Genomic DNA, 24,618 nt, shown 5'->3' with positions numbered 1-24,618 from the left:
GTGTCCCCACGGCTGTGCCAGCCCTGCTCTCACAGATGGCCCGTGAGCTCTGGGCTCTGGAGCAGCTCTCCACAGGGCGATCCCACAGGGCTGAGCACAGAGCCAGACCCCAGGAGTGCCCTCGGAGCAGGGAATGCTTGCATGGACTGACCACACCTGCACGAGCTGCTGCTCAAGCCCCTGGTGCTCCCTCCCAAAGCAGCAGGAGCTGGTGGCTAATCAAGGATCTGATGGGATTTGTGCTCTGGAGCTCTTGGGAAGGCAGCAGGGCACAGAGCCAGCACGGCCAGCACGCTGAGAGGGACAGAGCTGGGACAGGAGGGCTGCAGGACACCCACCTGAGCTCCCCCCGTGATGGGGATGGTGCAGGTCAGCAGGTTCCCGATGACGTTCTCCAGGGACACGCTCAGCCCGTCCACGTAGATGGTGTAGATCAGCCCCAGGCTGTTCTGGAGAGGGGAGCAGAGCACACATGAGCAGGGCTGGGAGCTGGGGACACTCCCAGGGCTGTCCCTGGCCACCAACACACCCTGGCCACGCCAGCTCCAGGCCTTCCTCATCCCCAGGGATGGCCTGTTCCAGTCAGGAGAAGCGAGCCCGAGGGGCTCCAGGAGCACAGGGACAGCTCCCCCAGCACTCCCAGCCCCACACAAACCCCAAGGAAGGGATGGGAGGAGATCCTTTCCCAGCGAGGGCTGGCTGAGATGAACATTAGGGCGATGCCCTTGATGGCACACCCGGACTCTGGTCAGCCCTGGGTGGTCACTGTGGGTCCCTTCCCACAAAAACAGCCTATTCCAACCGGGAAGCAACAGCAGCCCCAGCTCAGAGGGAGTCTGGGGGCAGCAGCACAGGGCAGCCCTCAGGACAAGCTGGGAATCAGGGATTTAAGGAATTTGTGTTCCAGGAACCCTCGTGGTGTTGTTTTCCAACCTCCCCATGGCATTGAGGAAAAGGGAAAACACAAACACTGGGATCGGGAGAGCAGGGCCAGGCAGGCTGGGGCACAATGGAACAGAGAGGGAAGAGCAGGATGAGGATGAAGCTCAGACTCCTGGGCACTGGAATGAGGAGCTGGGAGCTGTTTCTGTGCAGTCCCAGGAACTTCTGCCTTTGGGAACAAGTGAGGTGACCCTGTGCCCTGGAACTGCCCCAGCTCTGCCTGGCAGGACCCCACTGCTGCCCCAGGCTTAGGAAAACAAATCCTGTATTGCAGAGAATTCCCGCTCCATGGAAGGCCAGGAACACCTCCCTCTGCTCCCAGCCCCAGGCTCCAGCCTGGCCTTGGCCACTGCCAGGGATCCAGGGGCAGCCACAGCTGCTCTGGCAATTCCAGCCCAGCCAGCAATTCCCAATTCCCAATTCCCAACATCCAGCCCTGTCCTCTGGCACTGGGAGCCATTCCCTGGCTCCTGGCCCTGCAGCCCTGTCCCAGTCCCTCTGCAGCTCTCCTGGAGCCCCTTCAGGCCCTGCAGGGGCTCTGAGCTCTCCCTGGACCCTTCTCCTCTCCAGGGGAACATTCCCAGCTCTCCTGGAGCCCCTTCAGGCCCTGGAACGTTCTGGAAGCTCTCCCTGGACCCTTCTCCTCTCCAGGGGAACATTCCCAGCCCCATCCCCACGGATACAATCCGTGCAGCTCCCAGCCCTGCCCAGGCACACAAAGCAGCACCTTTGGAGCCAGCACAGCTGGCACAGACAGAGCTCCCAGGAACGGGCTGTTCCTCAGGGGTTCCATCAGCAGCTGCTCCGTGTCCCGCGGCCGTTCGGGATCAGCGGCAGCTGCCGGCCCCGGAGCTCCGGGGTGCTGGGGGCAGGACGGGGCTGGGCTCCCTCAGGGCTGATCTCCATCAGGGCTGATCTCCCTCAGGACTGATCTCCCTCAGGACTGATCTCCATCAGGGCTGATCTCCCTCAGGACTGATCTCCCTCAGGACTGATCTCCATCAGGGCTGATCTCCCTCAGGACTGATCTCCATCAGGGCTGATCTCCCTCAGGACTGATCTCCATCAGGGCTGATCTCCCTCAGGACTGATCTCCCTCAGGACTGATCTCCCTCAGGACTGATCTCCCTCAGGGCTGATCTCCCTCAGGGCTGATCTCCCTCAGGGCTGATCTCCCTCAGGACTGGGTTCCATCAGGACTGATCTCCCTCGGGGCTGATCTCCCTCAGGACTGATCTCCCTCAGGACTGATCTCCCTCAGGACTGGGTTCCATCAGGACTGATCTCCCTCAGGACTGATCTCCATCAGGACTGATCTCCCTCAGGACTGATCTCCCTCAGGGCTGATCTCAGGACTGATCTCCATCAGGACTGATCTCCATCAGGACTGATCTCCCTCAGGACTGATCTCCCTCAGGGCTGATCTCAGGACTGATCTCCATCAGGACTGATCTCCATCAGGACTGATCTCCCTCAGGGCTGATCTCCATCAGGACTGATCTCCCTCAGGACTGATCTCCCTCAGGACTGATCTCCCTCAGGACTGATCTCCATCAGGGCTGATCTCCCTCAGGACCGGGCTCCCTCGGGACCGGGCTCCCTCGGGGCTCCCTCGGGACCGGGCTCCCTCGGGGCCGTGCCAGCTCAGCCCCGCTCCCGCAGCCGCTCCCGACTCACCCGGAACACCTCGGCGTGGTCCAGCCGTGACACCAGCACCAGGCTCTTGGGAGCGAAGAGCTGCGCGGGCTGCACGGGGGACGAGGCCACCTCCTCCTCGTCCTCCTCCTCCTCGCCCTCACCATTCCTGGCGTGGCTCTGGGGCTGGGGAGACACAAGGCAGCCCACGCTGGGGGTTAAGGGATGCTCTGCCCTGTCCCGAGCTCCCGGTGGCACCGGGAATGCAGGAACCCTTGCACAGTGCCAAAGGCAGCCGGATCCTTCACTGGCAGCGCTGCCAGCCCCTGTCCCCGTGTCCCCGTGTCCCTGTGTCCCATGTCCCTGTGTGCCTGTGTCCCATGTGCCTGTACTCCTGTGTCCCTGTACTCCTGTGTCTCCATGTCCCTGTGTCCTGGTGTCCTCATGTCCCCCATGTCCCCGTGTCCCCGTGTCCCCGTGTCCTCATGTCCCCGTGTCCCATGTCCCTGTACTCCTGTATCGCCATGTCCCTGTGTCCCATGTCCCTGTACTCCTGTGTCCCCGTGTCCTGGTGTCCCCATGTCCCCCATGTCCCCGTGTCCCCGTGTCCTGGTGTCCTCATGTCCCCGTGTCCCTGTACTCCTGTGTCCCTGTACTCCTGTGTCCTTGTGTCCCGGTGTCCCCATATCCCCATGTCCCCCATGTCCCCATGTCCCCCATGTCCCTGTGTCCCAGTGTCCCCATATCCCCATGTCCCCCCATGTCCCCGTGTCCCAGTGTCCCCATGTCCCCTGTGTGTCCCGGTGTCCCCATGTCCCCGTGTCCCGGTGTCCCCATGTCCCCTGTGTGTCCCGGTGTCCCCGTGTCCCAGTGTCCCCGTGTCCCCTGTGTGTCCCGGTGTCCCCGGTACCTGCGGGCTGTCCACAGCCTCCCAGAAGGTGAAGCAGGCGCAGTAGTGCCGTTCTGAGTTGATGTCGGTCAGCACGGCCACGAAGAAGGTTGGGGGGTTCCTCTCGGGGAAGAGCTGCCACCCGCTGGGCTGGCAGAACTGCGGGGGGACAGCGCCTCAGGGGCTGCCAGCCTGTCCCACCCCATGGACCCTGTCCCACCCCATGGACCCTGTCCCACCCCATGGGACCCTGTCCCACCCCATGGACCCTGTCCCACCCCATGGACCCTGTCCCACACCACAGGACCCTGTCCCACCCCATGGACCCTGTCCCACCCCATGGGACCCTGTCCCACCCCATGGGACCCTGTCCCACCCCATGGGACCCTGTCCCACCCCATGGACCCTGTCCCACCCCACGGGACCCTGTCCCACCCCATGGACCCTGTCCCACCCCATGGACCCTGTCCCACACCACGGGACCCTGTCCCACACCACGGGACCCTGTCCCACCCCATGGGGCCCTGTCCCACCCCATGGACCCTGTCCCACACCACGGGACCCTGTCCCACCCCATGGACCCTGTCCCACCCCACAGGACCCTGTCCCACCCCATGGACCCTGTCCCACCCCATGGACCCTGTCCCACCCCATGGACCCTGTCCCACACCACGGGACCCTGTCCCACCCCATGGGGCCCTGTCCCACCCCATGGGACCCTGTCCCACACCACGGGACCCTGTCCCACCCCACGGGACCCTGTCCCACCCCACAGGACCCTGTCCCACCCCACAGGACCCTGTCCCACCCCATGGACCCTGTCCCACCCCACAGGACCCTGTCCCACCCCATGGACCCTGTCCCACACCACGGGACCCTGTCCCACCCCACGGGACCCTGTCCCACCCCACAGGACCCTGTCCCACCCCACGGGACCCTGTCCCACCCCACGGGACCCTGTCCCACACAGCTTCCACACCACGGGACCCTGGCCCCAAGCCCATCCCACCCTGCAGGACCCCGGCCCCGAGCCCATCCCTGAGCCCCAAGACCATCCCACACCACAGGACCCCAATCCCAAACCCATCCCACACCACAGGACCCCAATCCTGAACCCATCCCACACCACAGGACCCCAAACCCGTCCCACACCACAGGACCCCATTCCTGAGCCCATCCCACACTGTGGGACCCCAGCCCCAAGCCCATCCCACACCACAGGACCCCAAACCCGTCCCACACCACAGGACCCCAAGGCCGGTCCTTGGCCACAGCAGCTCTGGGGTGCAGGAGTGGGGAGAGCGCTGGGCAGAGCCCCCCGGGCTCCCGGAACCTCCCGGAACCTCCCAACCCCGCTGGACCGGCTCTGGGCATTCCCAAATATTCCCAAATCCCGCTCTGGGGGAAGTGGGGCCAGTGCTGTCCTGTCCTGTCCACAGGGACAGCAGGAGCCGCCCGGAGAACCCCAGAGAGGAGCTGGGATGGGACAGCCCGGCCAGGCTGGAGCCCCCAGATCCTGGGGAAACTCCTGACAGGGCACAGAGACCCCAAACTGCACAGCCCCAGACCCCCAGGGCTCAGAGACCCCAAACTGCACAGCCCCAGACCCCCAGGGCACAGAGACCCCAAACTGCACAGCCCCAGGGCACAGAGACCCCAAACTGCACAACTCCAGACCCCCAGGGCACAGAGACCCCAAACTGCACAGCCCCAGGGCTCAGAGACCCCAAACTGCACAGCCCCAGACCCCCAGGGCACAGAGACCCCAAACTGCACAGCCCCAGACCCCCAGGGCACAGAGACCCCAAACTGCACAGCCCCAGACCCCCAGGGCTCAGAGACCCCAAACTGCACAACCCCACAGCACAGACCCCAAACTGCACAGACCCAGACCCCCAGGGCTCAGAGACCCCAAACTGCACAGCCCCAGGGCTCAGAGACCCCAAACTGCACAGCCCCAGACCCCCAGGGCACAGAGACCCCAAACTGCACAGCCCCAGGGCACAGAGACCCCAAACTGCACAACCCCACAGCACAGACCCCAAACTGCACAGACCCAGGGCACAGAGACCCCAAACTGCACAGCCCCACAGCACAGACCCCAAACTGCACAGCCCCAGGGCTCAGAGACCCCAAACTGCACAGCCCCAGGGCACAGAGACCCCAAACTGCACAGACCCAGACCCCCAGGGCACAGAGACCCCAAACTGCACAGCCCCAGACCCCCAGGGCACAGAGACCCCAAACTGCACAGCCCCAGGGCACAGAGACCCCAAACTGCACAGCCCCAGGGCACAGAGACCCCAAACTCTGCACACCCCATGGCACAGAGACCCCAAACTCTGCACACCCCTTGCACCAAGCCCCCCAAACTCTGCACGCCCCCAGCCCACCGTGTGGCAGCCAGCCCATGCCAGCAGCACGGAGCCCAGCAGGAAAGGGGACACGAGGGACACGGGCCTGGAGTGGCTCCAGGAGGTGGCACTGTCCCCTGGCACTGTCCCCTGGCACTTCCCAAAGCCCCTCCCGGGGCCGGGGTCGTTCCAGCCGCGGGTCCCAGGACCCCTGGTGGGTCTCAGGGGGTTTCTTTATTTCCTCAGGGCTGTGTGTGGCTGCTGAGGGGCTGTGGAAAATCCCCAGCTTCCAGCCCAGCTCCCTCCGGGGCTCGAGGCACGCTGGGGACAGGAATTCAGCAAATCCCGGGAGAACAAGGCTCAGGAATCCTGCTCCAGCTCCCTCAGGAGCCCGGGCTGGAAACAGACTGCCCAGCTGATCATCACTCCCCGAGATCACGGATCCTCCTCTCCTCCCTGGGAAGAGCCCTCGGGATGGGAGCTCGGCTTTGTCCGGATCCTCGGGATGGCAGCAGGAGGGACAGGAGGAAAGAGCACCCCAGGAGCTGCTCCCCAAGTTCTGCGTCCCTGGGGCCTCTCCATCCCAAACTCTCCATCCCAAACTCCCCATCCCAAATCATCCATCCCAAACCATCCATCCCAAACTCCCCATCCCAAACTCTCCATCCCAAACTCTCCATCCCAAACTCCCCATCCCAAATCATCCATCCCAAACCATCCATCCCAAACTCCCCATCCCAAATCATCCATCCCAAACTCTCCATCCCAAACTCTCCATCCCAAACTCTCCATCCCAAACTCCCCATCCCAAACTCTCCATCCCAATCCATCCATCCCAAACTCCCCATCCCAAATCATCCATCCCAAACTCTCCATCCCAAACTCTCCATCCCAAACTCTCCATCCCAAACTCTCCATCCCAAACTCTCCATCCCAAACTCTCCATCCCAAACTCTCCATCCCAAACTCTCCATCCCAAACTCTCCATCCCAATCCATCCATCCCAAACTCTCCATCCCAAACTCTCCATCCCAAACTCTCCATCCCAAACTCTCCATCCCAATCCATCCATCCCAAACTCTCCATCCCAAACTCTCCATCCCAAACTCTCCATCCCAAACTCTCCATCCCAAACTCTCCATCCCAAACTCCATCCCAAACCATCCATCCCAAACTCTCCATCCCAAACTCTCCATCCCAAACTCTCCATCCCAAACTCTCCATCCCAAACCATCCATCCCAAACTCTCCATCCCAATCCATCCATCCCAAACTCTCCATCCCAAACTCTCCATCCCAAACCATCCATCCCAAACTCTCCATCCCAAACTCTCCATCCCAAACTCTCCATCCCAAACTCTCCATCCCAAACTCTCCATCCCAAACTCTCCATCCCAAACCATCCATCCCAAACTCTCCATCCCAAACTCTCCATCCCAAACTCTCCATCCCAAACTCTCCATCCCAAACCATCCATCCCAAACTCTCCATCCCAATCCATCCATCCCAAACTCTCCATCCCAAACTCTCCATCCCAAACCATCCATCCCAAACTCTCCATCCCAAACTCTCCATCCCAAACTCTCCATCCCAAACTCTCCATCCCAAACTCTCCATCCCAAACTCTCCATCCCAAACTCTCCATCCCAAACTCTCCATCCCAAACTCTCCATCCCAAACTCTCCATCCCAAACTCCATCCCAAACTCTCCATCCCAAACTCCCCATCCCAAACTCCATCCCAAACTCTCCATCCCAAACTCTCCATCCCAAACTCTCCATCCCAATCCATCCATCCCACACTCTCCATCCCAAACTCTCCATCCCAAACTCTCCATCCCAAACTCCCCATCCCAAACTCCCCATCCCAAACTCTCCATCCCAAACTCTCCATCCCAAACTCCCCATCCCAAACCATCCATCCCAAACTCTCCATCCCAAACTCTCCATCCCAATCCATCCATCCCAAACTCTCCATCCCAAACTCTCCATCCCAAACTCTCCATCCCAAACTCTCCATCCCAAACTCTCCATCCCAAACTCTCCATCCCAAACTCCCCATCCCAAACCATCCATCCCAAACTCTCCATCCCAAACTCTCCATCCCAATCCATCCATCCCAAACTCTCCATCCCAAACTCTCCATCCCAAACTCTCCATCCCAAACTCTCCATCCCAAACTCTCCATCCCAAACTCTCCATCCCAAACTCTCCATCCCAAACTCTCCATCCCAATCCATCCATCCCAAACCATCCATCCCAAACTCTCCATCCCAAACTCTCCATCCCAATCCATCCATCCCAAACTCTCCATCCCAAACTCTCCATCCCAAACTCTCCATCCCAAACTCTCCATCCCAAACTCTCCATCCCAAACTCTCCATCCCAAACCATCCATCCCAAACTCTCCATCCCAAACTCTCCATCCCAAACTCTCCATCCCAAACTCTCCATCCCAAACTCTCCATCCCAAACTCTCCATCCCAATCCATCCATCCCAAACTCTCCATCCCAAACTCTCCATCCCAATCCATCCATCCCAAACTCTCCATCCCAAACTCTCCATCCCAAACTCTCCATCCAGGGGTTGCTGCCGGCTCCCGTTGGAGCACAGGGGAAGCTTTGGCTCAGCAGAACACCGGGATGAACACACGGTGTCACTGTCCCAGTGTCACTGTTCCACTGTCACTGTCCTGGTGTCACTGTCCCAGTGTCACTGTTCCACTGTCACTGTTCCACTGTCACTGTCCTGGTGTCACTGTCCCAGTGTCACTGTTCCACTGTCACTGTTCCACTGTCACTGTCCTGGTGTCACTGTCCCGGTGTCACTGTCCCGGTGTCACTGTCCCAGTGTCACTGTTCCACTGTCACTGTCCTGGTGTCACTGTCCCGGTGTCACTGTCCCGGTGTCACTGTCCCGGTGTCACTGTCCCAGTGTCACTGTTCCACTGTCACTGTCCCGGTGTCAGTGTCCCAGTGTCACTGTCCCAGTGTCACTGTTCCACTGTCACTGTCCCGGTGTCACTGTCCCGGTGTCAGTGTCCCAGTGTCACTGTCCCGGTGTCACTGTCCCGGTGTCACTGTCCTGGGGTCACTGTTCCGGTGTCACTGTCCCAGTGTCACTGTCCCAGTGTCACTGTTCCACTGTCACTGTCCCGGTGTCACTGTCCCGGGGTCAGTGTCCCAGTGTCACTGTCCTGGGGTCACTGTCCTGGGGTCACTGTCCTGGGGTCACTGTCCCGGTGTCACTGTTCCACTGTCACTGTCCCGGTGTCACTGTCCCAGTGTCACTGTTCCACTGTCACTGTCCCGGTGTCACTGTCCCAGTGTCAGTGTTCCACTGTCACTGTCCTGGGGTCACTGTCCCAGTGTCACTGTCCCGGGGTCACTGTCCCGGTGTCACTGTCCTGGGGTCACTGTCACTGTCCCGGTGTCACTGTCCCGGTGTCACTGTCCCGGGGTCACTGTCCCGGGGTCACTGTCCCGGGGTCACTGTCCCTGTCCCAGTGTCACCCCTCACTTTTGGGAATGCCCTCACTCCTGGAATGCCCTCACTTTTGGGAATGCCCTTTCCAGGCACTCCCGGGGCTCTGCAGGGAGAGGCTCCCCGCTTCACCCTGTCCCCAGGGAATTCTGATCCATTAAAACCAGAGATCTCTGGGAATTGCTGCCAGACACTCTGCATGTCCAGCAGCTCCAATTCCCACCTCCCTGCACTCCCTGGAAACGCTTTTTTCCCCAAAAAGCTGTCAAGGAGGATCAGCCCTGACCGCAGTGTCCCACCCGAGCCCCGGGATGAGCTCCCGTGGATTTCCCGAGCTGCCTTCGGATCAGCCCCACGTGCTGCTCCCCCAGGACACTTGCAGAACTTGTGGGAAGCCCTGGAGCCACCCCTGGCTCCCAACAGCACAGGGCTCCGATTGTTTAAATTCCAGGGATTTTTTGGCTGGACAGTTTGACCCTTGGGAAATAAAAAAAAGCAGCTTTGCTCCTGCTTGGGACAGTTCCCAAGTCCCTGCAGACATCAGGAAACTCAGAAAAAGAAAAATAAAAATAAAAGTGTGGTTTTGCCTCGGATAAAACAGCCCAAACTGCACTGGAATTTGAGGGGACAGGCGATGGGAAGAGCAGCTGGACACTGCTGATCCCAGGGATGAAGGGCAGGGACACCTCCCACTGGCCCAGGTGCTCCCAGCCCAGCCTTGGCCACCGCCAGGGATCCAGGGGCAGCCACAGCTGCTCTGGCAATTCCAGCCCAGCCAGCAATTCCCAATTCCCAAGACCCCGCCTCAAAGGATGTCCGTGCCTGGCCCAGCTGCCCATCCCTGCAGGGATTTCGTGTGGAGGTGGCACTTGGGGACACGGCCAGGGGTGGCTTTGGCACCGCTGACTGCACTCAAAGGGCTCAGAGGGATTTTCCATCCCAAATAAATCCGTGATCCCGTGGACTCCAGGGGGAACGGAGCAGCTTCCAGAGGGCTCAGCCCGGGGCTGTGTCCCAGCCCATCCTTTTCACTGGGAGTGGAGCTCCAGGGCAGGGATTGGGAAGAGCTCCCACTCCGGTTTAGCACCGAGGGGAACAATCCCACCCTCCTGGAGGATCCCTCAGCGCCACATCCCGGGAATGTCCCAGCTCGGATCCCAAAGCGCTCCCCGGAGCCGCTGACGGTGCCCGGAGGCGCCGGGAAAGGCGCGGAGGGGATCCTGTGGCTGCATCCTGCGGGAGCCATTCCAGCATCCCGGGAAGGAGGGGCTGCAGAGGGGCTGGGAGAGGAGCCGGCCCGCTGGATCCCACCAGCCCAGCCAGTTCTGGAGCTGGAGACGCACCCAGGGCGGGCGGGAGCCCGTGGGACGTGTGTCGGTGCCAGTCCTGGTGCCGGTCCTGGTGCTGGTCCCGGTGCCAGTCCCGGTGCCAGTCCCGGTGCCAGTCCCAGTGCCAGCCCCACTGCCAATCCCGGTGCCAGTCCCAGTGCCAGTCCTGGTGCCAGCCCCACTGCCAGCCCCGGTACCAGCCCCACTGCCAATCCCAGTGCCAGTCCCAGTGCCAGCCCCATTGCCAGTCCCAGTGCCAGCCCCGGTGCCAGCCCCACTGCCAGCCCCACTGCCAGTCCCACTGCCAGCCCTGGTATCAGTCCCGGTACCAGCCCCGGTACCAGCCCCAGTGCCAGCCCCACTGCCAGCCCTGGTACCAGCCCCAGTGCCAGCCCCAGTGCCAGTCCTGGTGCCAGCCCCACTGCCAGCCCCACTGCCAGCCCTGGTATCAGTCCCGGTACCAGCCCTGGTACCAGCCCCAGTGCCAGCCCCAGTGCCAGTCCTGGTGCCAGCCCCACTGCCAGCCCCACTGCCAGTCCCAGTACCAGCCCCGGTACCAGCCCCACTGCCAGCCCCACTGCCAGCCCCACTGCCAATCCCGGTGCCAGCCCCACTGCCAGCCCCACTGCCAGTCCCAGTGCCAGCCCCGGTACCAGCCCCACTGCCAATCCCGGTGCCAGTCGTGGTGCCAGTCCCGGTACCAGCCCCACTGCCAGTCCCAGTGCCAGCCCCACTGCCAGCCCTGGTATCAGTCCCGGTACCAGTCCCGGTACCAGCCCCGGTGCCAGTCCCACTGCCAGTCCCAGTGCCAGTCCCAGTGCCAGCCCCACTGCCAGCCCCGGTACCAGCCCCACTGCCAGCCCTGGTACCGGCCCCACTGCCAATCCCGGTGCCAGCCCCGGTGCCAGCCCCGGTACCAGCCCCAGTGCCAATCCCGGTGCCAGTCCCAGTGCCAGTCCCACCGCCAGCCCCGGTACCAGCCCCACTGCCAGCCCCACTGCCAGCCCTGGTATCAGTCCCGGTACCAGCCCCGGTACCAGCCCCACTGCCAGCCCCACTGCCAGCCCTGGTATCAGTCCCGGTACCAGCCCCGGTACCAGCCCCAGTGCCAGCCCCACTGCCAGCCCTGGTGCCAGCCCTGGTACCAGCCCCACCGCCAGCCCTGGTATCAGTCCCGGTACCAGCCCCGGTACCAGCCCCAGTGCCAGCCCCGGTGTCCCCACGGCTCCGCAGGCACTCACCAGCTCGATGCCCTGTGGGAAGGGGTTGTCCTCCCAGTCCTTCTCCGGGAAGCGCTGCAGGATCTGTCCCTGTCCATCCCCGCTCCCTGCGGACACAAGACGGGATCAGAGGGCACCCCCAGCCAGCCGGGAACAACTCGGATGGGGCAGGCAGGAGTGACCCCAACCCGCTCCAGCAGGGAACTGGGAACATCCCACGGGATCCCAGAGCCTCCTCTGGAGGTGGGAACTGCACTGGAGCAGCAGCTCCGCTCCTTCTCCAGCCACAACCTCCTTCCCTGCGATCCCAGCAGTGACAGATCCCACCCAGAGCTGCATTCCCTGTGATCCCACCCCGAGCTGCATTCCCTGTGATCCCACCCCGAGCTGCATTCCCTGCGATCCCACCAGTGACAGATCCCACCCCGAGCTGCATTCCCTGTGATCCCAGCAGTGACAGATCCCACCCCGAGCTGCATTCCCTGTGATCCCAGCAGTGACAGATCCCACCCCGAGCTGCATTCCCTGTGATCCCACCCTGGACAGATCCCACCCCGAGCTGCATTCCCTGTGATCCCACCCCGGACAGATCCCACCCCGAGCTGCATTCCCTGTGATCCCACCCCGAGCTGCATTCCCTGTGATCCCACCCCGGACAGATCCCACCCCGAGCTGCATTCCCTGTGATCCCAGCAGTGACAGATCCCACCCCGAGCTGCATTCCCTGTGATCCCACCCCGAGCTGCATTCCCTGCGATCCCAGCAGTGACAGATCCCACCCCGAGCTGCATTCCCTGTGATCCCAGCAGTGACAGATCCCACCCCGAGCTGCATTCCCTGTGATCCCAGCAGTGACAGATCCCACCCCGAGCTGCATTCCCTGTGATCCCAGCAGTGACAGATCCCACCCCGAGCTGCATTCCCTGTGATCCCACCCCGAGCTGCATTCCCTGTGATCCCACCAGTGACAGATCCCACCCCGAGCTGCATTCCCTGTGATCCCACCAATGACAGATCCCACCCCGAGCTGCATTCCCTGTGATCCCAGCAGTGACAGATCCCACCCCGAGCTGCATTCCCTGTGATCCCACCCCGGACAGATCCCACCCCGAGCTGCATTCCCTGCGATCCCACCCCGAGCTGCATTCCCTGTGATCCCAGCAGTGACAGATCCCACCCCGAGCTGCATTCCCTGTGATCCCACCCCGAGCTGCATTCCCTGTGATCCCAGCAGTGACAGATCCCACCCCGAGCTGCATTCCCTGTGATCCCACCCCGAGCTGCATTCCCTGTGATCCCACCCCGAGCTGCATTCCCTGTGATCCCACCCTGGACAGATCCCACCCTGAGCTGCATTCCCTGTGATCCCAGCAGTGACAGATCCCACCCCGAGCTGCATTCCCTGTGATCCCAGCAGTGACAGATCCCACCCCGAGCTGCATTCCCTGTGATCCCAGCAGTGACAGATCCCACCCCGAGCTGCATTCCCTGTGATCCCACCAGTGACAGATCCCACCCCGAGCTGCATTCCCTGCGATCCCACCAGTGACAGATCCCACCCTGAGCTGCATTCCCTGTGATCCCAGCAGTGACAGATCCCACCCCGAGCTGCATTCCCTGCGATCCCAGCAGTGACAGATCCCACCCCGAGCTGCATTCCCTGCGATCCCACCATGGACAGATCCCACCCCGAGCTGCATTCCCTGTGATCCCACCCTGGACAGATCCCACCCCGAGCTGCATTCCCTGTGATCCCACCCCGGACAGATCCCACCCCGAGCTGCATTCCCTGCGATCCCACCAGTGACAGATCCCACCCCGAGCTGCATTCCCTGTGATCCCACCCTGGACAGATCCCACCCCGAGCTGCATTCCCTGTGATCCCACCCCGGACAGATCCCACCCCGAGCTGCATTCCCTGCGATCCCACCAATGACAGATCCCACCCCGAGCTGCATTCCCTGTGATCCCACCCCGAGCTGCATTCCCTGTGATCCCAGCAGTGACAGATCCCACCCCGAGCTGCATTCCCTGTGATCCCAGCAGTGACAGATCCCACCCCGAGCTGCATTCCCTGTGATCCCACCAGTGACAGATCCCACCCTGAGCTGCATTCCCTGCGATCCCACCCCGAGCTGCATTCCCTGCGATCCCACCCCGAGCTGCATTCCCTGCTCCTCCTTCCCTGCTGGCCTTTCCCCAAACAACCCTGCCTGGGATTTGGGCTCTGACAGCTCCTGCTTCCCTGGGAGCGCTCCAAACCTCCCGCAGCCCACACCGCTCCAGCCCCTGAACCCCTGAGTTTCCCAACGGAGCTGGCGCGGACAGCCTGGAAAAGCCTGGGAATTCCGGGAGCAGCCGGCTGTGGGACAGCCCGAGGTGACAGCGGCACCAAGTGCTCCCGTCACAGACCCTGCCTGGAAGGGCTCCCGCACCGCTCACGTCCTTCCCGGGACACAGCCGCTCCCGGATCCGCCTGCAATCACAGATCCCGAGGGTTCTGGCCCAGCCACGAAGGCAGGCAGCCCCACCATGGGGAGAGGGGGAATATTCCAGCCCCTTCCAGAGCTGCTGAGGGATTATCGCAGCTCCAGGGGTCTCTCCCACCCCGGGAGCCGGGTCCTGGCCGTGGAATGGGGCTGGGAAAGCAGCAGGAGCAGCAGGGAAGGGCTATTTTGGGAGCCCAGACGTGTCCCCAGGGTCCTGCTCGCCGCCCAGCAGCCACAGCTGGATTTAGCAGGACCGGGAGAGGGAACGGGAAAGGGGCCGTTTATAGCCCTGGGCCCAAAATGGAAAGGCTGGAGCCAAACTGGGCACCAAACATCCCCAGGGATTGGGTTAACTGGGATTGGGTCAACCAGATCCTGCCTGGCCACGTGCTCCGACACCACAGCCCGGACCTGTCACCACATTCCTGCCCTGTCACCACGTCCCTGCCCTGTCCCCACATCCCTGATCTGTCCCCACATCCCTGATCTGTCCCCACATCCCTGATCTGTCCCCACGTCCTTGTCCTGTCCCTGTCCTGTCCCTGTCCTGTCCCCACATCCCTGCCCTGTCCCCACATCCCTGCCCTGTCCCTGCTCTGTCCCTGCCCTGTCCCCACATCCCTGCCCTGTCCCTGCCCTGTCCCTGCTCTGTCCCTGCTCTGTCCCTGTCCTGTCCCCACGTCCCCCTGCAGGAATCCCATCCCTGGCTCCGGGTGCTCCCAGCCCTGGGCAGAGGCCGCCTGCTCCCGGTGCCAAGGGCTCAGCTCAAGCTCCAGACAGGAAAATCCCTTCAGATCCGCAGGTCAGGATTACGGATCTGACGGCTCCAGCCCCGCCCCGGCTTCGCTGGAATATCCTCAGTTAGAGGGAAACAGATACGAGATCACAAAATCCCGGGATGGTTTGGGATGGAAGGGACCCCCGAGCCCCCCCAGTGCCCCCCTGCCATGGCAGGGACACCTCCCACTGGCCCAGGCTGCTCCCAGCCCCAGGCTCCAGCCTGGCCTTGGCCACTGCCAGGGATCCAGGGGCAGCCACAGCTGCTCTGGCAATTCCAGCCCAGCCAGCAATTCCCAATTCCCAATTCCCAACATCCAGCCCTGTCCTCTGGCACTGGGAGCCATTCCCTGGCTCCTGGCCCTGCAGCCCTGTCCCAGTCCCTCTGCAGCTCTCCTGGAGCCCCTTCAGGCCCTGCAGGGGCTCTGAGCTCTCCCTGGACCCTTCTCCTCTCCAGGGGAACATTCCCAGCTCTCCTGGAGCCCCTTCAGGCCCTGGAACGTTCTGGAAGCTCTCCCTGGACCCTTCTCCTCTCCAGGGGAACATTCCCAGCTCTCCCAGGCTGGATCCCTGGGAACTGAGGGGCTCCAGGCCTGGAGCAGCTCCGGGGTCTCCTCTGGGCTCTCCCCAGCAGCTCCAGGTGTCCCCAGGGCTGGGGCAGCTCTGCAGGTGGGGTCTCACCTGGGCACAGGGGCAGGGTCCCCCCTCCCCTGCGGGATCAGCCCAGCCCTGGGGGAGGCTCTCAGGCCCATCATCCTCAACACAGAAATCATTCCAAGGGCTGGTGAGAACAATGGGAATCTCCACTCCCAGGGTTTTCCCAGAGCCGGGAGCTGCGGGCAGGTAGATCCCGATTTTAGGGGCTGTCACCACCAGCCTGACTCGGGAATCCTGGCACTTCCCTCAGCTGCCCCCGGGCCAGCCCGATCCCAGCTTTCCCTCTTCCCAGCACTCAGCTCCCTATCGGGCTGTGGGATCAGCGTGTCCCTTCCTTCCCCGGGGGGAGCCGGACCTGCCCCATCCCAGCTGGGATCCCTGGGAAAGCTCCGGATTCCTGGGAAAGCAGCTGTGAGCCTCCACCTCCGGGAGCTGCTGCCGCTCCATCCTTCCTGCAGGGCTGGGGGACACCTGCGGCAGCCTGGCCCCGCCCGGGCCGGGCTGGGAAGGTCACGGGATGTTGTTGGGATACAGGAAATTCAAAATAAGGCCGGAGTTAAACACGGGGCTGAGCCACGGCACCGGATGGCCCCGGCTGGGAGCGCCGGGACACTGCTGGGCACTGCTGGACACTGCTGGACACTGCTGGACACTGCTGGGCACTGCTGGACACTGCTGGGCACTGCTGGGCACTGCTCTGGACACTGCTGGACACTGCTGGACACTGCTGGACACTGCTGGACACTGCTCTGGACACTGCTGGACACTGCTCTGGACACTGCTCTGGACACTGCTGGGCACTGCTGGACACTGCTCTGGACACTGCTGGACACTGCTGGGCACTGCTGGGCACTGCTGGACACTGCTCTGGACACTGCTGGACACTGCTCTGGACACTGCTGGACACTGCTCTGGACACTGCTGGACACTGCTCTGGACACTGCTGGACACTGCGGGACACTGCTCTGGACACTGCTGGACACTGCTGGACACTGCTCTGGACACTGCTCTGGACACTGCTGGACACTGCTGGACACTGCTGGACACTGCTGGACACTGCTGGACACTGCTCTGGACACTGCTGGACACTGCTGGACACTGCTGGACACTGCTGGACACTGCTGGACACTGCTCTGGACACTGCTGGACACAGCTCTGGACACTGCTGGACACTGCTCTGGACACTGCTCTGGACACTGCTGGACACTGCTGGACACTGCTGGACACTGCTGGACACTGCTGGACACTGCTCTGGACACTGCTGGACACTGCTGGGCACTGCTCTGGACACTGCTCTGGACACTGCTGGACACTGCTGGACACTGCTGGGCACTGCTCTGGACACTGCTGGACACTGCTGGACACTGCTGGGCACTGCTCTGGACACTGCTGGACACTGCTGGACACTGCTGGACACTGCTGGGCACTGCTGGACACTGCTGGACACTGCTGGACACTGCTCTGGACACTGCTCTGGACACTGCTGGACACTGCTGGACACTGCTGGACACTGCTGGACACTGCTCTGGACACTGCTGGACACTGCTGGACACTGCTGGACACTGCTGGACACTGCTGGACACTGCTCTGGACACTGCTGGACACTGCTCTGGACACTGCTGGACACAGCTCTGGACACTGCTGGACACTGCTCTGGACACTGCTCTGGACACTGCTGGACACTGCTGGACACTGCTGGACACTGCTGGACACTGCTCTGGACACTGCTGGACACTGCTGGGCACTGCTCTGGACACTGCTGGACACTGCTGGACACTGCTCTGGACACTGCTCTGGACACTGCTGGACACTGCTGGACACTGCTCTGGACACTGCTCTGGACACTGCTGGACACTGCTGGACACTGCTCTGGACACTGCTCTGGACACTGCTCTGGACACTGCTGGACACTGCTGGACACTGCTGGACACTGCTCTGGACACTGCTCTGGACACTGCTGGACACTGCTCTGGACACTGCTGGACACTGCTGGACACTGCTCTGGACACTGCTGGGCACTGCTGGACACTGCTGGACACTGCTCTGGACACAGCTGGACACTGCTCTGGACACTGCTGGGCACTGCTGGACACTGCTGGACACTGCTGGACACTGCTCTGGACACTGCTCTGGACACTGCTCTGGACACTGCTGGGCACTGCTGGACACTGCTGGACACTGCTGGACACTGCTGGACACTGCTGGACACTGCTCTGGACACTGCTCTGGACACTGCTGGACACTGCTGGACACTGCTCTGGACACTGCTGGACACTGCTGGGCACTGCTGGACACTGCTGGACACTGCTGGACACTGCTGGACACTGCTCTGGACACTGCTGGACACTGCTGGACACTGCTGGACACTGCTCTGGACACTGCTGGACACTGCTGGACACTGCTGGGCACTGCTGGACACTGCTGGACACTGCTGGACACTGCTCTGGACACTGCTCTGGACACTGCTCTGGACACTGCTGGACACTGCTGGACACTGCTGGACACTGCTCTGGACACTGCTCTGGACACTGCTCTGGACACTGCTGGACACTGCGGGACACTGCTGGACACTGCTGGACACTGCTGGACACTGCTCTGGACACTGCTCTGGACACTGCTCTGGACACTGCTGGACACTGCTCTGGACACTGCTCTGGACACTGCTCTGGACACTGCTCTGGACACTGCTGGACACTGCTGGACACTGCTCTGGACACTGCTCTGGACACTGCTCTGGACACTGCTGGACACTGCTGGACACTGCTCTGGACACTGCTCTGGACACTGCTGGACACTGCTCTGGACACTGCTGGACACTGCTGGACACTGCTGGACACTGCTCTGGACACTGCTCTGGACACTGCTCTGGACACTGCTGGACACTGCTGGACACTGCTGGACACTGCTCTGGACACTGCTCTGGACACTGCTGGACACTGCTGGACACTGCTGGACACTGCTCTGGACACTGCTGGACACTGCTGGACACTGCTCTGGACACTGCTGGACACTGCTCTGGACACTGCTGGACACTGCTGGACACTGCTCTGGACACTGCTCTGGACACTGCTGGACACTGCTGGACACTGCTGGACACTGCTCTGGACACTGCTCTGGACACTGCTCTGGACACTGCTGGACACTGCTGGACACTGCTCTGGACACTGCTCTGGACACTGCTCTGGACACTGCTGGACACTGCTGGACACTGCTCTGGACACTGCTCTGGACACTGCTCTGGACACTGCTGGACACTGCTGGACACTGCTGGACACTGCTCTGGACACTGCTCTGGACACTGCTGGACACTGCTGGACACTGCTGGACACTGCTCTGGACACTGCTGGACACTGCTGGACACTGCTCTGGACACTGCTGGACACTGCGGGACACTGCTCTGGACACTGCTCTGGACACTGCTGGACACTGCTGGACACTGCTGGACACTGCTGGACACTGCGGGACACTGCTGGACACTGCTCTGGACACTGCTGGACACTGCTGGACACTGCGGGACACTGCTGGACACTGCTCTGGACACTGCTGGACACTGCGGGACACTGCTCTGGACACTGCTCTGGACACTGCTCTGGACACTGCTGGACACTGCTCTGGACACTGCTGGACACTGCTGGACACTGCTCTGGACACTGCTCTGGACACTGCTCTGGACACTGCTGGACACTGCTGGACACTGCTCTGGACACTGCTCTGGACACTGCTCTGGACACTGCTCTGGACACTGCTCTGGACACTGCTCTGGACACTGCTGGACACTGCTGGGCACTGCTCTGGACACTGCTGGACACTGCTCTGGACACTGCTCTGGACACAGCTCTGGACACTGCTGGACACTGCTGGACACTGCTCTGGACACTGCTGGACACTGCTGGACACTGCTGGACACTGCTCTGGACACTGCTGGACACTGCTGGACACTGCTGGACACTGCTGGACACTGCTCTGGACACTGCTGGACACTGCTCTGGACACTGCTGGACACTGCGGGACACTGCTCTGGACACTGCTCTGGACACTGCTGGACACTGCTGGACACTGCTCTGGACACTGCTCTGGACACTGCTGGACACTGCTGGACACTGCTCTGGACACTGCTGGACACTGCTGGACACTGCTGGACACTGCTGGACACTGCTCTGGACTCTGCTCTGGACACTGCTGGACACTGCTCTGGACACTGCTCTGGACACTGCTGGACACTGCTGGACACTGCTCTGGACACTGCTGGACACTGCTGGACACTGCTCTGGACACTGCTCTGGACACTGCTGGACACAGCTCTGGACACTGCTCTGGACACTGCTGGACACTGCTCTGGACACTGCTGGACACTGCTGGACACTGCTGGACACTGCTGGACACTGCTGGACACTGCTCTGGACACTGCTGGACACTGCTCTGGACACTGCTGGACACTGCTGGACACTGCTGGACACTGCTGGACACTGCTCTGGACACTGCTGGACACTGCTGGACACTGCTGGACACTGCTCTGGACACTGCTCTGGACACTGCTGGACACTGCTGGACACTGCTGGACACTGCTCTGGACACTGCTGGACACTGCTGGACACTGCTCTGGACACTGCTGGACACTGCTGGACACTGCTGGACACTGCTCTGGACACTGCTGGACACTGCTCTGGACACTGCTCTGGACACTGCTGGACACTGCTGGACACTGCTGGACACTGCTCTGGACACAGCTCCAGCCCCAGCCCATCCCAGCCCCACGGCTCCAGCCCCAGCCCATCCCAGCCCCACTGCCAGGTCCTGCTCCGGGGAAGCTGCGGGGCCTGGGAAGGGAAACATCCCTGCAGCAGCTCCTCCAGCCCTTCCCTGGGGAGCTGGATGCCATGGAGAGAGAGGAGAGGGAATTCTCACGGGGATTTGGGGTGAAGGAGCTTGTTTGGAACCAGCCCTGCGCCACCCTCCCCTCGCAGGTGACTGAAGGTGTCTCACACCAGCACGGGACCACTGCTCCAGCCAGGGCCGAGGAACTCTGCAGGCTGAGGCACGAATCCCACACCCCCAAACCCCAGAAATTCAGGATGAAATCATCCAGGGGAACACAAAGCTCGGACAGAGCAGCTCAGTGCTGGAGCTGGCACAGGGTGCCCAGAGCAGCTGTGGCTGCCCCTGGATCCCTGGCAGTGGCCAAGGCCAGGCTGGAGCCTGGGGCTGGGAGCAGCCTGGGCCAGTGGGAGGTGTCCCTGCCATGGCAGGGGGGCACTGGGGGGGCTCGGGGGTCCCTTCCATCCCAAACCATTCCAGGATTTTCAGACGTGTCACACCACCCTTCACGGCTCTGCTCACCAGCAATCATCACCTGAGGGTGGAGCTGGGATATTCCAGCAGCTCCAGGCTCCCAAAGAGCAGCAGTAAGGCCCAGCCAGGGATGAGCCATCCCATCCCATCCCGGGCCTGCAGCCCCCCGCCCCCAGGCCCACCCAGAACAACACCCGAGTGTCTGCCGGGCCACAAAGGCTCCTCTGTTCCCCCGTGTCCCCGCCGGGGCCAGGGAGAATGCCTTTTCTCTGCAGGGAACAAAGGGGCTGTTTGTGGGGCCACCGCCAGGAAAACCCACCCAGCCCCACGGTCCCTGTCCTGGCCTGGGACAGCCCTGTCCCCCAGCAGCTCCAACCCCAGCTCCCTGTGCCCATCCCACATCCCTGGGGCTGGAAAAGCTCCCTGGGGTCACCTGCCTGTCCCCAGAGCCCTGAGTGCCACATCCCACTGTCCCTGTCCTGGTCTGGGACAGCCCTGTCCCCCAGCAGCTCCAACCCCAGCTCCCTGTGCCCATCCCTGGGGCTGGAAAAGCTCCCTGGGGTCACCTGCCTGTCCCCAGAGCCCTGAGTGCCACATCCCACTGTCCCTGGCCTGGTCTGGACAGCCCTGTCCCCCAGCAGCTCCAACTACAGCTCCCTGTGCCCATCCCTGGGGCTGGAAAAGCTCCCTGGGGTCTGACCCCATCCTCATCCCCAGCCCAGAGCCCTCAGTGCCACATCCCACCCAGCCCACGGTCCCTGTCCTGGCCTGGACAGCCCTGTCCCCCAGCAGCTCCAACCACAGCTCCCTGTGCCCATCCCTGGGGCTGGAAAAGCTCCCTGGGGTCACCTGCCTGTCCCCAGAGCCCTGAGTGCCACATCCCACTGTCCCTGTCCTGGCCTGGACAGCCCTGTCCCCCAGCAGCTCCAACCCCCTGTGCCCATCCCACATCCCTGGGGCTGGAAAAGCTCCCTGGGGTCACCTGCCTGTCCCCCACCTCATCCCCAGCCCAGAGCCCTCAGTGCCACATCCAGGAATTCCTCGGACACCCCCAGGGATGGGCACTCCAAACCTCCCCGGGCACTGGAATCCCTCCCTGTTCCACTCCTGGACAATCCTTTCCGTGGAGAAATTCCTCCTGAAGTGGCACTTGCTGGAGGCCCGGGGTCCCCTCCAGCTGTCCCCAAGGCCACATCCCCGCTGTGGCACTGCAGCTGTGCCCCCCGGAACGGGACAAGCGAATCCAAAATCCCAAGGAATCGTTTCCCACTTGTGATTCTCTCCGTGTTTTAGTGCAATTCCATGGGAGAAGGAGCTCGGGAAGGACCAAGCCCTTCCCAGCCAGCAGGAACTCCCACAGGGTGACAGGGTGACAGGGTGACAGGGTGACAGGGTGACAGGGTGACAGGGTGACAGGGTGACAGGGACACCTGAGGCTCGGCCAAAGGGATTTGGAGCAAAAGTCTCCACAAAGTCACACCCGGAACAGCAATTCCTGTCCTGAGTGCAGCTAAAAAAGGGAAAAGTTTAGGGAGAAGCGCCTCATTCCGTGCTCATGGTCACCTCGGAGATGTCCCAGGACCGACCCGCCGGACACAGGGAAGACAAAGGTCACCCGGAGCTGGGTGAGGAAACAGCCTGCATGCAATTCCAGGCTGGAAAAACTCCATCCAGCCACGGAGCGCTTCCCAGGGGAGCAAAAGCTCCAGCCTGGGGTCACTGACTCCCAGTTCCAACATCCTGGAGCAGCCGTGGGGCTGCGGGGGCACGGCCAGCGTGGCACTGCCATGGAGCTCATTCCCATGGGATTGAGGGAAAAATGGATCCGGGATTCAGGGAAAAATGGCTTTGGGATTCAGGGAGAGCTTTGGGATTCAGGGAGAGCTCTGGGATTCAGGGAGAGCTTTGGGATTCAGGGAGAGCTTTGGGATTCAGGGAGAATTTTGGGATTCAGGGAGAGCTTTGGGATTCAGGGAGAGCTTTGGGATTCAGGGAGAATTTTGGGATTCAGGGAAAAATGGCTCTGGGATTCAGGGAGAGCTTTGGGATTCAGGGAGAGCTTTGGGATTCAGGGAGAGCTTTGGGATTCAGGGAGAGCTTTGGGATTCAGGGAGAGCTTTGGGATTCAGGGAGAGCTTTGGGATTCAGGGAGAGCTTTGGGATTCAGGGAGAGCTTTGGGATTCAGGGAGAATTTTGGGATTCAGGGAGAGCTTTGGGATTCAGGGAGAGCTTTGGGATTCAGGGAGAATTTTGGGATTCAGGGAGAGCTTTGGGATTCAGGGAGAGCTTTGGGATTCAGGGAGAATTTTGGGATTCAGGGAAAAATGGCTCTGGGATTCAGGGAGAGCTTTGGGATTCAGGGAGAGCTTTGGGATTCAGGGAGAGCTTTGGGATTCAGGGAGAATTTTGGGATTCAGGGAGAATTTTGGGATTCAGGGAGAGCTTTGGGATTCAGGGAGAGCTTTGGGATTCAGGGAGAGCTTTGGGATTCAGGGAGAATTTTGGGATTCAGGGAGAATTTTGGGATTCAGGGAGAATTTTGGGATTCAGGGAGAATTTTGGGATTCAGGGAGAATTTTGGGATTCAGGGAGAGCTCTGGGATTCAGGGAGAGCTTTGGGATTCAGGGAGAATTTTGGGATTCAGGGAGAATTTTGGGATTCAGGGAGAGCTCTGGGATTCAGGGAGAGCTTTGGGATTCAGGGAGAATTTTGGGATTCAGGGAGAGCTTTGGGATTCAGGGAGAGCTTTGGGATTCAGGGAGAGCTTTGGGATTCAGGGAGAGCTTTGGGATTCAGGGAGAGCTTTGGGATTCAGGGAGAGCTTTGGGATTCAGGGAGAGCTTTGGGATTCAGGGAGAATTTTGGGATTCAGGGAAAAATGGCTCTGGGATTCAGGGAGAGCTTTGGGATTCAGGGAGAGCTTTGGGATTCAGGGAGAGCTTTGGGATTCAGGGAGAATTTTGGGATTCAGGGAGAATTTTGGGATTCAGGGAGAATTTTGGGATTCAGGGAGAATTTTGGGATTCAGGGAGAATTTTGGGATTCAGGGAGAGCTCTGGGATTCAGGGAGAATTTTGGGATTCAGGGAGAATTTTGGGATTCAGGGAGAGCTTTGGGATTCAGGGAGAATTTTGGGATTCAGGGAGAATTTTGGGATTCAGGGAGAGCTCTGGGATTCAGGGAGAGCTTTGGGATTCAGGGAGAATTTTGGGATTCAGGGAGAGCTTTGGGATTCAGGGAGAGCTCTGGGATTCAGGGAGAGCTTTGGGATTCAGGGAGAATTTTGGGATTCAGGGAGAGCTTTGGGATTCAGGGAGCATTTTGGAATTCAGGGAGAATTTTGGGATTCAGGGAGAGCTTTGGGATTCAGGGAGAGCTTTGGGATTCAGGGAGAGCTTTGGGATTCAGGGAGAATTTTGGGATTCAGGGAGAATTTTGGGATTCAGGGAGAATTTTGGGATTCAGGGAGAATTTTGGGATTCAGGGAGAGCTTTGGGATTCAGGGAGAGCTTTGGGATTCAGGGAGAGCTTTGGGATTCAGGGAGAGCTTTGGG

At 61.2% G+C, this 24,618-nt stretch overlaps 1 protein-coding gene across 3 annotated transcripts in view; it reads right to left on the bottom strand.

Annotated features, from left to right (window-relative positions):
* Positions 1-24,618, bottom strand: part of SBF1 (SET binding factor 1) — a 103,097-nt gene that overhangs the window by 53,372 nt on the left and 25,107 nt on the right. For all 3 annotated transcript variants that reach the window (XM_088055193.1, XM_088055195.1, XM_088055196.1), the window contains exons 2-5: positions 11,872-11,957; positions 3,488-3,625; positions 2,620-2,763; positions 339-449 (exon numbers count right to left, since the gene is read on the bottom strand). In XM_088055193.1, the coding sequence (XP_087911319.1) occupies positions 339-449; positions 2,620-2,763; positions 3,488-3,625; positions 11,872-11,957 (479 nt within the window). The remainder of the gene's footprint in view (positions 1-338; positions 450-2,619; positions 2,764-3,487; positions 3,626-11,871; positions 11,958-24,618) is intronic.

Source organism: Pseudopodoces humilis, chromosome 5, assembly GCF_049639895.1.
Source record: "Pseudopodoces humilis isolate 2021_Gansu_Grassland_sample_001 chromosome 5, ASM4963989v1, whole genome shotgun sequence".
In the NCBI taxonomy this organism is placed as follows: Eukaryota; Metazoa; Chordata; class Aves; order Passeriformes; family Paridae; genus Pseudopodoces; species Pseudopodoces humilis.
This window is presented reverse-complemented; position numbering and strand designations above follow the sequence as displayed.